The sequence below is a fragment of the Pistacia vera genome, unplaced genomic scaffold (genome assembly GCF_008641045.1).
Source record: "Pistacia vera cultivar Batoury unplaced genomic scaffold, PisVer_v2 Contig268, whole genome shotgun sequence".
Taxonomy (NCBI): domain Eukaryota; kingdom Viridiplantae; phylum Streptophyta; class Magnoliopsida; order Sapindales; family Anacardiaceae; genus Pistacia; species Pistacia vera.
In genome coordinates this window covers 771,961-784,907 of record NW_022196077.1, presented here as the reverse complement: position 1 = coordinate 784,907, position 12,947 = coordinate 771,961, and the positions used below count along the sequence as shown (strand labels likewise).

Sequence of the window (12,947 nt, the reverse complement as noted above, 5' to 3'; positions counted from 1 at the left end):
AAAAAAATTCTCAAAGGAATTTAAAGTTTAGCTTTTTATTTATTTATATTTTTTATGATGACTAAGGGTGTTTGGGTCAGTTTATGTGCATTTCAACTAATCCTTTAGGATCCTAAAATTATCTATTGATTAACAGTTCTAATGACTACTCCTTTAACACTCTGAAGAGGGATTCAAACTCAAAACCTCTTGAATAATACACTCAAAATTTTCTATCGAATCGTTCGACTATTTAAGGTAGTTATTTAAAGTTTAGCTTCATAATTTTATAAATGGAATTAGCAATAAAAATATAAATTGGTTCGTATCGAGTTTAAAGATATTAATTTTGAATTGATTCTTATGGTTAAGACTTCAAAATATGAGTCCAATTGAACCAAACAGCCCAATCATGATTGGGGGAGACCACCGGCACTGCTGATGCTCTTTCAATCTACATTAAATTCCTAATCTATTTTTTATGGACACAAACACCCCCTAACAAACAAAATAAGAATTCAATTACCAAGGGTATTTCTGTAACATCATCAACCAACTAAAGCTTCTTTTTGAGTTATTTCTACTCCAAACAAACTTCACACAAAAGCTCTTATCTGAACCTGAGGGCCGGATTAGGGTTAGGGTTTTTTATTTTTATTTATTTTTCACAATTAACCCTAATCCCAATTCTCAATCTCCCTCTAATCTCTCCCTAATCAATGGATTTCGTTTGCATTAATGACATGCTAAGAGACGATGAGCTGCGATCGATTCTGTCAAGGCTTGATGATGACAAGGACAAGGAGAGATTTGGTTTGGTGTGTAAGAGATGGTTGTACTTGCAGAGTACGGAGAGGAAGAAGTTGTCCGTACGTGCCGGCCCACACTTGCTTAGAAAGATAGCCGCCAGATTCTCGCGACTTGTGGAATTGGATTTGTCGCAGTCTGTTTCGCGCTCTTTTTATCCTGGTGTTACTGATTCTGATCTTGCTGTTATTGCTGATGGCTTTAAGTCCTTGAAGGTCCTCAATTTGCAGAATTGTAAAGGTAACTTTTTTTTATCTTTTGTTTGGTTGAGTGGTTATGTGTTGTAGGACTGAAATTTGGTTATTGCTCCTTTTGGAGAAGCATATCAGTAGGAGTGGATAGCTGAGTTTTAGTTTGATTTTGTTAGCGTAATGTTGAATTGGGAGGTATCGGTTTTGATGGGTAAACAAACTGTGGAATTGCAAATGGGCTGAATTTTTTTTTGGACGATCAAACTGTTGGTTATTTCAATTTCTTTCTTTCGTAGTTCTTTTAGTTTTGGTTTTTAGTTGATTGATGGAAATGTAATATGGGAGATTTGTTTGAGAGCATTCGGTTTTTTTTTTTGTTTTTTTTTTTCAATCCCTTACTTTCTGGTTTTATGTTTTGTTTTTCTTTGTATGGTTTGAATTCGATTCTCTATTTTATATAATTTTTTCAATCAGGGTTTGGAATGAAGTTTAGAAGCTTTCTGTTATAAATTTTGGCCACTTTTCTGAAGTATCCCAACTAGCTTTTGCTGAAAATTAATTTTTAATTTTACCTGTTGAAAATTTCCCTGGATAAGTGTATTTTTTTTTTTTTCTTTTCCACACTAACTATGAAACACTAGGATCTCCAATTATAGTCCCTCTGCTATTTTGGTGCATATTTGCTTCTTTGCTCTGGACTTATGATATATTGGTACACACATACTTATTGAGCCGGATCAGTTTCTGTATTTCTCTCAAACGTTTTATGTTTATATTGCAGGTATTGCAGATACAGGAATGGTGTCGATTGGATGTGGTCTTTCTTCTTTACAGTCCTTGGATGTATCATACTGTAGAAAGCTGACTGACAAGGGGTTGTCAGCTGTTGCTGAAGGCTGTCATGACCTGCGGAGCCTGCATCTTGCTGGCTGCAGATTTGTAACTGATGGGTTATTACAAGCTATTTCAAAAAACTGTTGCAATTTAGAAGAGTTGGTCCTTCAAGGATGCACTAACATAAGTGACGTTGGTATCACAGATCTTGTAAATGGATGTCGAAATATAACTTTCTTAGATATTAACAAATGCAGCAACATTGGAGACACTGGGATTTTTAGTGTTTCCAAGGCCTGTTCAGCTTCTCTCAAGACACTGAAGTTGTTGGATTGTTATAAAGTTGGAGATGATTCTTTATTTTCTTTGGCCGAATTTTGCAAAAATCTTGAAACTCTAGTTATTGGTGGTTGCCGGGACATCTCTGATGAGTCTTTAAAGTCACTGGCAGCTGCTTGTAAGAGTAGTTTAAAGAAATTGCGGATGGATTGGTGTTTAAATATTTCCGACTCTTCAATGAGCTGCATCCTCACACAATGCAGAAACCTAGAGGCTCTTGATATTGGGTGCTGTGAGCAAGTGACTGATGCTGCCTTTGAGGGTTTGGGAGAAATTGAATTGAGTTTAAAATTTTTGATGGTTAACTGTCCAAAGGTTACTGTGGCAGGGATAGGCATGCTTTTGGACAGATGCACCTCTCTGGAATACCTTGATGTGAGGTCCTGCCCACATGTGACAAAGGTGGGTTGCGAGGAGGCTGGATTGCAGTTTCCTCAATGTTGTAAAGTGAATTTTTTGGGAAGTTTGAATGAGATGGATGTGTTTTGACATCTGTCAAAAGTTTTCGAGAAATTATCCCCTGGGCTTACTTTGGGACAACATATGAGGTGTTGAACATCGTCAGTCTCTTGCTCCTTTTGTACATGTTATGCTTCAATCTTGGTTGTGTAGTAGTAGGGTGATTTTATATGTTTATCTCTCAAAATGCATATGTATATTATGCAAGTATGTTGGATTTTCTATTTGTTTCCTCTTTAGAAGTGGAATGTTGTAATTTGTTCACTTGTTTCCATAAATTTGGTATTTGGCATCATAATAAGATTCTGTTTATGATTCTTTATCATTTCTTGGTTTTTATGTTTTGCATAGAAAGTTATTTGCCTCAACAGAGTTCAATTATGGAGTTTTATGTCGTTTGAGAGTAAACTCTTTGGAGGAGCTGATCTAGAACTTCATAAACAAAATGGCTTACTTTTACCATTATTGAGTACTTGAGTCTAATCAAATTGGTTAATATATATCTTTTGAGTTTCTTAATTGTCATCCTCTGGTGTTTCCATGATTAAAAGTTTGTGGCCATGATGAGAAGTCCGGGTCCAGATGTTGGAGTTTGTTAGGTACACACTGCAGATGACTTCTCTGTCGACCATGTGAAGGTATGTAAAGTATTCCAGCTAGCACTGATGCCGATATTAGACACGACACGACCCAAAGTTCAATGATTTGCTGGACAGGTTCATCTGTTCAATTAGTGAATCTTTTCAATTTTCTACCGAACATATTCTCTTCGAACTACCTCCTTTTTTGGGGGAGTCTATAAGTTGTTTGGATTTTCAGATGATATTTAGTGATATTAAAGAATATAACAGAGTTGTGCCAGCACAAATTGCTGAAGAAATTATTCTGTGCTGGTTTTGATAAGCTACAATTTTGTCCCTTGCTAGAATACTGGAAAACCAAAACGTTCCTATGCGTTTTTAACCTAGCTGCCTACTGGTTCTATTAAAAATTAATTTGATGTCTAGTTGCTTAGATGCCAACTGCACTGGAATTGATAGCGTTGAGAATGCTGTACAATTTGGGTTGGATTTCCTTCACTCAATTTTCCAGATGGACTTCACGATAAGGAACACGTGTGAGCATTTCGAGTATAACTCATAGGACGTGTTGGGAACAATTGTATATATTATTAGTTGGTGCTTGTGAGTGATGATGTCAAAAGGGGGCAGGAATTAAATCAGTACAGTGCCGGCTTATGAACAAGTTAAAGCAACTGCAGTGCCAGAGCCCCCAAGTAATTTGAAAATCCTGGTCCAATTGATGCTTCGACTTCACCAACCGCGGAAAGCCTTCAGATACTGTGACTGTCATCTCTGCATTCAGAAACATGGGAATTGAGTTTATTTTTTTCTGACAAATTCTAACATGCTATCAACAACTGTATACTTTAGGAGGTTTCTGAACAACTCCAACTATATATGTTAAGAGTTTTATTCTAACGATTGATTGTTCACCAAAGTCCTCAAGTGCTTAAAAACTTTCCGATTTTTGAACTTTACCAATCTAAACTAGAAGTTCCTCACTTGAAGTGCTCTGACTCCCTGGAGAAAAAGAGTTCGCCTTTTACAGTCAATGTCATATGTAGTTCTGATTGCTGAAAATGAAAGGAAAGCTAGAATTTTCACATTGCTTTTACGCCTTTCCATCTCCATGTAAATTTTATATACGTAGTGACAACTGACAACGTGAAAGTTCATGAACATGTTGGCCTTAGTACATCGAGGGCAACCGTTGCTTTTGTATGATCACAACATCTGTTAGTCATTGGCAAGCAAAATACTAGTAATTGATACATAAAGAACTTAAACTGACCCACAAATTGCGCCAGAAGGTGGAGATGAGATCCATTAAATGGCAATGAGAGATACAGTCTAACGTGGTTGTTGAATTACAATTCAATAACCACTACTACAAAGTAAAGTTTCTCTTCGAGATAGACAATGACGATAAAGAAATGAGCATTTTCACTATCAAAATTATGTACACTATCTGCAATCAACTGGTCAGGTTGACCTTCTTTCGCTTATTAATTACATTCGATGAAACATAGGGCACAAGATGTGCTAGCACTTGATTTGAGCTTGAGAAATTGCCTGTTGGAGTTGTTTTAATGCTTTCTGATAATTTAGGAAACCCATAAACCAGAAATCGAAATTATCCACTGTCACTATCTCTATGTACTTTTGTGATGTCTTCTTCACGTTTTCACTTTGATTCACTATCTTTATCTTATTTACTGGTATCACCACCTGCAATTAATTGACAATATCGAGCAACGTTAGGAATCATAAAGAGAGACACATATTGCCATTTAAGAAGAAAGAGACTGCTAACAAGTAACAAGATGAATAGTTTTGAGTTATATACCTTATAATGGACTCTAATTAATTCCCCATTTGGAGAAGAGAATTTAATTGATCTTTCACTGCAGAAGGCAACCTTGTGAGTGGAGATAAATAGGAGACCTGCTATAGGACCAGCTGTTGTTGATAAATAACACTGGCAAGTCTTTAACAATCTCTCTCCTTCTCCAACACTAAATAATTTCTTAAACACTTTATTCATTCCTCCTACTTGAAGAATTCTTGCACCTAAGCTCAACTTTGCTTTCACAATTTCAGTGATCTTTGGTCCCAATCTCACTGCAAAAACACTAAAATGTCAGATCAATATCAATCATCAACTTTGTACATGATTCATAGTCACATATAAATTAAACAAAATTAAGAAATAATTAATTACCATGCTCTCGAACTCCAAGGGCAAATTTGTTAGCTTTTTTCCCAAGCTTAAGCACCCTTTTATTTGCAGAAGATGGAACAAGGTCTTGGCTTGCAGGTTCAGGTAATAATCTTCTCGGTGAGCTCTTAAAAGGGTATGCAGTTGACGCGATTGAAATTCCCATAACTTGTTCTGCAAGTGTTTTCTTCATATTTGATGAGTATAAAGCTGAATTAATTAGCTTCTTCGTAGCTTGAAGCTTCTTTCTTTAGGTTTTGTGTCTGCAACAACTGCTGTAGATTGCAGAATGTTGTTGTTGGGTGTCCGTGAGAGGCTGTTGAATCTGCGGGTTGAAGAATCCTTGTGTTATGGAGGTGTATTTAAAGGCATTATTGAGGTGCGCTAGTTAAACTAACTTTTTTGTCCATGAGTCATCTATGACTACTCAAAGAGTAAAGGCATACACATTGACTAGGTATCTATATATTTTAAAGATTTCTTATTGCTTTAAGAATACATATTTTGAGCCCACTCTTCTTAATTTTTTTTCAAATTACATTTCCTAATACTAATAGAAATACATGAATAATTAGCATTAGCTTTTACATGGTTGGATAATGTATTAAAAGGGGTTTCTCTCAAAATTCTTATTTCAAGTGATGTATCATTTTACTTTACATTATCATATCAATACTGTATAAAATGACATATCACTTTAGGATATAAATTTCGGGATTTTAGTAATTCTCTTGAAACTTGTAATTATTATTTATTTATAAGTTATTTTGTAGCATCTAAGTGTTAATGTTATAAATCCATCACTTGATGGTGGTAAAAATAGTTTCCAATATTATAGTCTATAAACTAAGGAATAAAACCATGTTTGGTGTATACAAATTTTGTTGTTATTTTGTGGAGATGAAATCTTTAGAAAATCAAAGGAGTTGGTAGGTCTTCTTAGGATATATATATATAAAAAATGGTAATTAGTTGAGACAACTTTTGAATAATACAATCCTAATAGGCACCACGTAATGCCTCATCCATTTCCCATATATGGTTTGTTGATGTGTGATTCTAACTTTTTGAGCTGGCAATTTAACTTTCTGATGCTAGACTATAAGAAAAAGAGAATGCGTTGGATCAACCAATTAACATGAACATATAAGATAAGATTAAGATAATGATACTTCACTTCTACTAAGTTGGTAGAACGTCGACCAAAAGAAACATCTATTTGGACTTGGTCTAAATTCAGCCAAGCAAATCAAACGTCTTCTGATTCTATCTTTTTCCAAATACCAACTCAGCTTAAATTAAGAATATATATTATATTATATAATACAAGGCCGGCTTTGACACTTTGGTGACTGAGAAGGCTAATATTTAGTGCCACCCCATTACCCTACCACGTGCTTCTAACTTCCATGAGACCACAAATTTAAAGTATAAGATTTGGGGTTCAAATTATTAACACGTATTCAAGAAGGATTGGCTTATGTAGAGAAAGCAGTTGAGAATTAGCAGTTGACAATAACTAGAAGCAAATCCTGCCTATCTAATCCTAGTGAACAATTAATGAGACTGAATATAATTAATGTTGATTATTTCATGACAAACCACATATGTATTATCCAAAAAGAATTCACCGAAATAATGATTTAATGACACTTTTTCATCCATAAACTTTTAAAATATTATTTTATTATCTAAATTTATATTCTATTTTCGATTCTAGCATCATTACGACCCTATACAACTATTATTTTCTTCTCTGATTATAACTCACAAAAACTTTTCAAACCTTACCCGTTGACCCTGTCAATTGTTGACAATCTAACGATAAGGTTTGCATTGTCACCTCAAACAACTTTAGATAAATAATTTATTTCATCTTAAACCTTTAATGTAACATATATAACATATATTTTTTTACAATACATATATAATTATTATTATGTAAAGGCAAGTTCCTTAAGACGGGATCTAGAAAAATTATAACTTATTATAATGTGAAATTTATTCTTATTTATAACTGGTTCAAGTTGGGACCAAAATTTTTTATGATTACACATAGAAGTTAATCCTATACAGAGTATTATTATAGAGAGGTTATATATATATATATATATATTAGTGGCTTAGTGAATGAGGTAGATGATTGCATTTATATTGTCTGTGTACCCAATGGTGGATTGGTTTAGAGAAGGGTAATTTTAAACAATGATATGATATAAAAATTTCAGTAAAAATTGTAAATACTAAAATTTTAATGTTATTGGAAGGTGGAATTAGGTGCTCCTATTCAATTTTTTTATTTAAAATTGTCTTCAACGTGTTTCTATAAATTGAAGTATTGTATCCAATATTAGCTATACACTTCTGATATGCACTCCATTTGATATGAGATTCATGACTAAGTGGTGATTTCACACCTTTTTTTTTTCTGCCACAGCTCTATTGTTTCTGCAGAGAAAAGTAGGAATCGTGCTTTTTAAAGTCTAGCTTGTTCTAGTGCATTTTCACTCTTTCCAAATTCATAATATAGTCGACATAAATAATGGTTGAACTGAAGAGCATATATATTGTTATAATTAACAAAAAATGTACGTTGATCGTAACCGTATTAACTTTCCTCACTTCAAAAATTTACATATTCTGATGAAGCAGAGGGAAGAAAAATTTCTAAGTCAACTAATAATTGACTTGTAAAGCATCTACGCTCTGGGAAATTGCCTGCTGAAGGTACTTGAAAGCCTTCTCATAGTTTAAGAAACCCATAAACCAGAAGTCAAAATCGTCCACAGTGCATATTTCCATGTACTTCTGTGATGGCTTCTGCATATTTACACTTTGATTTACTCTCTTTATTTTCTCAAGTGGGATCAAAACCTTGTAATGAACTCTAACAATTTCTCCATTCTTTGAATAGAATTTCAATGATCTCTCACTGCAAAACGCAACCTTGTTTGTGGAGATAAAGAGGAGGCCTGCTATCGGGCCTGCTGTGGTTGACAAATAGCATTGAGAAGCCTTCAATAAATTCTCTCCTTCCCCAACATTAAATAGCTGCTTGAAGATTTTCTCTACCCCACCTACTTGCAGAATTTTTGCACCCAAACTCAACTTTCCCTTTACAGTTTCAGTAATCTTTGGCGCCAGTCTAACTGCAGTTTCATAGCAATTAAAACGTATTTAGCTTTATGCATGATACTTGTAATTAAATTTAGCAACCATCAATGTATCGATCACTTACCATGTTCTCTGACTCCGTGTGCAAATTTATCAGCTTTCTTCCCTAGCTTATTCATTTTTTCGAGAACCGAATCCACTTTTCCTGCAATATCAAAACGGTTCTGTTACTAAAGCTCCTTCATCAGGATCCCTGATATTCATGAATCCGTATATGCATATTTCAAAGAGAGACGAGAGAGATATGTTACTATTTTTATTTGTTGGAGACCCGTTGGCCGAAGAATCACGAATATGGTATTGGGCAGCTGATTCAGGTAAATATTTGATTGATGCGGATGAGGTCGTAACCGAGTATGCAGCAACAATTGAGTTAACAGGAATACCCATAACTTGTTCGTAAAGTGGGCTTTTCATCTTCTCCAAATGAATAGCTAGATTTTACGTACGTTCTTCTGTCTCTAACTTCTTTAACTTGTGTTATGTCTGCAAGAAATGGTGTGGTGGTGATATTTAAAGGAGATTGAATGTTAAACATAGCAAGTAAATCTACTTTTTGGTTGCATGAGTCATGTTTGCCACATGAATACGAGTAAAGGCATAAGCATATGCAAAAGCAATGACTCTTAAAAGATTTGGTCTGCAGAAAATAGGTGTATTTGAGATAGCTTTAAGGAAATAGATAATATTGTAGAAAGGTCCAATTTTTGGTTCGACATTTTTAAAAGATTAAAAGACAGTTGGATTTGAATATTATTGAAAATTTTATTCTTCCTCAGTAAGACATCGATCGTCCCATGTAATCAAACTTAAATCAGCACAAAAGATTGGCCCTGAAGATGAGTTGGCCAACTGACTTTTCTTTAGAATATATATATATTATTTGGATTTTGCAAAAGCATACCTTACAATAATCAATTTACTTACGATTGGGTAATACAACACTTATTAATTTAGCATAATACAAAGTAAACCATATCATTGGCACATCATTAATTTATTAAATTTATATATATCAAAGTTAGTTTGGTATGATATAGTACCATTGAATTTTTTATATATTTTTTATTTGGAGTGATCAATGGAGTTTTAAATAATTCTTCAAAACCAAAGCCAAGGTTTTTAACCTCATTGATAGATGCTCATTCAATAAATTAAAACGAATAAGACTAAAGTTCAGCAGATTATTCAATCAGAAGATTGGATCAATGCAGGTGACTAGCTTCCTCAAATTTCAAAAGAAAATGACAGAATTGTTTGATTAAAATCGGTGAAATTATTCAAAAATTACATTGTTCAAAGTTTGGTGGTTAGAATAGATATTAGAGGGAAGTTTAAAGCGCCATTTTCAACATAATTTGTTGCTTTTGTTTATAACCTACGAAAATTGTTAGCATTTGCAAATGAAGTCGAGGAAATTAATAAAGTATGTTTGATTAATTAATTAGTTGGTAAGCTTTAATTCATGCAACCCTTCCAAGCAGGAAAGCTAAGCAACATGCATTGCTTCTTTTTTCTTATACCAACTCTCTCTGATGATGCTTGGGCATTGTAACTTTCCGATCTGGCATTTTAGCTTTGTGATGCAACTCCCTTTTTTCTTTCTTAGATAAGAAAGAGAAAGAAAAAGAGAAACAGACGTCTTCAATCAAGTAGCTTACTGCTTACATAATAAAGTTAATATACGTATCACTGTTAATGATGTTGGATAATATGCATGTCCTCTTTCGGTGATTTAGTCATATGATTAAATCTTCAAACAGAAGGGCACTTTTCTAGCATTCTCACGAATGACATTGTAAGCAATTAAGCGAATAAAATTTCTAGAATCTGTCATCGATTTTGGATGTACATTATTCTTTCTTCTACTTTATTGTGAATTAATGAACAAACTAGCTAGACACTCTATTTTCAATTAATGATAAATTGTAAAAAAAATTCACAGTAAAGATATAAACATCAACGATCTTTAGGTAGTATGACAGTTCACTTTGGACTCTTGGGTGTATTACTCAAGATCCGTTTTGAGTTTGAATCCTAACGACTATTAATAAGGGGTAGCCATCAAGGACTTACCTAGCTGTTAACTTCCTAACTTCGGGGGATTAGTTGAGGTGCATACAAGTTGACTCGGACATTCCTGGATACCAAAAAAAAAAAAAAAAAAAAGATATAAACATCATCCATGCATGAGAATTGTAATAAAAAATATGGGTGGTAGCTCCTTGGTTTTCGGAATTGTACAAAGTATCCTACTCACACACAAATTGATAGAGAGTTTAAATTATACATATATATACACTTATTATCTTATTCATCTCAGATGCAATAATATAAGTCACGCAGTAAGGTTTGTCCTTAATTTTATCACATATTGCGGGCTAGAAGCGGAGTAATGTTTGATTAATTAACTGTAGGATCACAAAGTGCGACAAGAGGAAGAGAAACCACCTTTGACAAAAGAGCAATGAAGTTTTAGTTGATTGGTCAGTTAAAGACAAGAGGATCCTCACAAGTCACAACTCATGTGCCACGATCAAGTGATCATATGCATATCTGGATATATTTCTATCTTTTTGGCATTCTTTTCCCTTTCACTCGTCAACATTCTGAGGTGTAAGTGAATGGGCAGTAGGGCCAGCCATTAAAGCTCCCGCCTTTATTTTCCAAATGCCCGTCTCAGCATTAAACAATGGATATTGAAGCAACTTTCCTTATAAAAGATTGAAACGACAGGAAAAGTCTAAGGCCGGCTTTTCCCACTGTTATTTGCAAGTTACAAAGGGTGATGACTTACACTTTAAGTTTTGTGTGAAAGAGCCTTTGCCATATCATAGCCACATCAGCCACATTAATCCTCCACATTTCTAAAAGAAGTGGTCAAGTCTAAATTTTTTTAAGCTGCCAGAAAGATGCGATCGGCCAGAAAAAGTGTTGCTCAGATTTGAGGGATGCCAACGACCCAAAAAGGTGGAGAATATAAACCAAGTTTTTAAGTTTTATTAAGGTCTTTCCAGAAGTTTTATGCTATAACAATAGCTGCATTTTACCCAAAAAAATATGGCGACTCTATGCACGGGGAAATAACCTCTTTATCACATGCATAACAAAAATAATCATATATCTAATATTCTTGTGATCAATCAGTTGCCTTAATTTGTACTTGCAAGCACACTTCTAATAAATTTTACCTATCTTCAATTTACAACACACAAACATGTACAAGTTTTCTTCTCATAATCATCTCCCCGAAGCAACAAGCATTGATCTCTACATGTCAAGATATAAGCTTAGGAGTAGTCTGGTTTAAAATGTAATATCGGAAAATAGTTAGGACTAAATTGTAGTTTTTCTAGGTTAAAGTGTCAGAAATCAAAGTTTGTAAGAAACGCAATGTTTTGTATCAACGGCTATATAAAAGAGCCACACACATTCTTCCAATTAGTTAATGAAAATCCCAGTTTTCTCTTCACTTCAATTTTGTTTTGTTCTCTGTTTTTCTTCTAATTAATTTTAGAAAAATCTTCACATGGTATCAGAGCCAATGACAAACATCAAACTTGATTTTTCTTCATTTGCTTAGCAATCAAACAATTTTGAAAAAGTGCAGAATATGTCCTCTACATCAGCTCGAGTCATGCAATCTACAAATCTTCAAGCAATTTCGCCTAAATTGATCAAAGGCAATCATCGGTTTTGGAGATCTCAAGTATTGTTCGCTGTTGGAGCTAATGAGCCCGAGGATCGTCTCATTGGGTTAGATCCAAGTCCTTCTCCTTTTATTAATGAAAAAATTGAGAGTATTGATTATAATTCTAGTGAATCGATCTTGTTCAAGAAAGTTCCAAACCCTAACTATACAATCTGGAAACGAGTTAATAAAGCCCTAGTTAGTTGGTTGCTAGCCTCAATTTTTGAATCATTGTTTGGTCATATCTCAAAGTGTACTTCAACATCTGAAATTTGGTGCACTCTAGAACGAGAATTTCATTCTGAGTCTAAAGCAAAAATGATGCATTTGAGGAGTCTGTTACAATCTACAACTAAGGAGAACCTAAGTGTTAGTGAATATGTTCTAAAAATGAAAAAAAAAAATTGCTAATCAATTGTCAAGCAATGGTCAAGTAGTGTCTGATAAAGATTTGCTATCATACATCTCGGATGGATTAGGACCTGAATTCGATGCTGTTGTGTTTAGCCTATTGTCCAGAATTGATTCTATATCCACTCCAGAAGCCCAATTTTTGTTGCAAAAATATGAACTACGAATTGAAAAGAATGATAGTCTGAATTCATTACTCCTTATGGACTCTCATGTAAGTTGTAATACTTTCTCTCTAACTAGTATACTCGGAAAATAACAGTAAAACTCACTATATATAT

At 34.1% G+C, this 12,947-nt stretch overlaps 3 protein-coding genes across 3 annotated transcripts; 1 reads left to right on the top strand and 2 right to left on the bottom strand.

Annotated features, from left to right (window-relative positions):
• Nucleotides 1-570: 570 nt before the first annotated feature.
• On the top strand, nucleotides 571-2,931 carry LOC116133283 (F-box/LRR-repeat protein 20). The gene is made up of 2 exons (XM_031418992.1): nucleotides 571-1,026; nucleotides 1,759-2,931. Exons 1-2 carry the CDS (start codon nucleotides 699-701, stop codon nucleotides 2,637-2,639), a joined length of 1,209 nt encoding a protein of 402 aa, XP_031274852.1. The 5' UTR covers nucleotides 571-698; the 3' UTR covers nucleotides 2,640-2,931.
• A 1,528-nt stretch (nucleotides 2,932-4,459) lies between these two features.
• LOC116133284 (GEM-like protein 4) lies at nucleotides 4,460-5,741 on the bottom strand. The gene is made up of 3 exons (XM_031418994.1): nucleotides 5,394-5,741; nucleotides 5,019-5,293; nucleotides 4,460-4,900 (listed from the first exon to the last, which is right to left on the bottom strand). The coding sequence occupies exons 1-3, from the start codon at nucleotides 5,581-5,583 to the stop codon at nucleotides 4,715-4,717; spliced, it is 651 nt and encodes a 216-aa protein (XP_031274854.1). The 5' UTR covers nucleotides 5,584-5,741; the 3' UTR covers nucleotides 4,460-4,714.
• Nucleotides 5,742-7,990: 2,249 nt separating this feature from the next.
• Nucleotides 7,991-9,031, bottom strand: LOC116133339 (GEM-like protein 4). The gene is made up of 3 exons (XM_031419052.1): nucleotides 8,816-9,031; nucleotides 8,629-8,709; nucleotides 7,991-8,539 (listed from the first exon to the last, which is right to left on the bottom strand). The coding sequence occupies exons 1-3, from the start codon at nucleotides 8,979-8,981 to the stop codon at nucleotides 8,067-8,069; spliced, it is 720 nt and encodes a 239-aa protein (XP_031274912.1). The 5' UTR covers nucleotides 8,982-9,031; the 3' UTR covers nucleotides 7,991-8,066.
• Between the last annotated feature and the right edge of the window lie 3,916 nt (nucleotides 9,032-12,947).

What these genes read in the sequence shown, in the direction of transcription:
- LOC116133283 (XM_031418992.1), top strand. Translation starts at nt 699, where the DNA reads ATGGATTTCGTTTGCATTAATGACATGCTAAGAGACGATGAGCTGCGA. An exon ending in CAATTTGCAGAATTGTAAAG is followed by an intron (nt 1,027 to 1,758) that starts GTAACTTTTTTT and finishes TTTATATTGCAG; the next exon opens with GTATTGCAGATACAGGAATG.
- LOC116133284 (XM_031418994.1), bottom strand. Translation starts at nt 5,583, where the DNA reads ATGAAGAAAACACTTGCAGAACAAGTTATGGGAATTTCAATCGCGTCA. An exon ending in CCTTGGAGTTCGAGAGCATG is followed by an intron (nt 5,294 to 5,393) that starts GTAATTAATTAT and finishes GTGTTTTTGCAG; the next exon opens with TGAGATTGGGACCAAAGATC. An exon ending in TAATTAGAGTCCATTATAAG is followed by an intron (nt 4,901 to 5,018) that starts GTATATAACTCA and finishes AATTAATTGCAG; the next exon opens with GTGGTGATACCAGTAAATAA.
- LOC116133339 (XM_031419052.1), bottom strand. Translation starts at nt 8,981, where the DNA reads ATGAAAAGCCCACTTTACGAACAAGTTATGGGTATTCCTGTTAACTCA. An exon ending in GTCTCCAACAAATAAAAATA is followed by an intron (nt 8,710 to 8,815) that starts GTAACATATCTC and finishes TTGATATTGCAG; the next exon opens with GAAAAGTGGATTCGGTTCTC. An exon ending in ACACGGAGTCAGAGAACATG is followed by an intron (nt 8,540 to 8,628) that starts GTAAGTGATCGA and finishes ATGAAACTGCAG; the next exon opens with TTAGACTGGCGCCAAAGATT.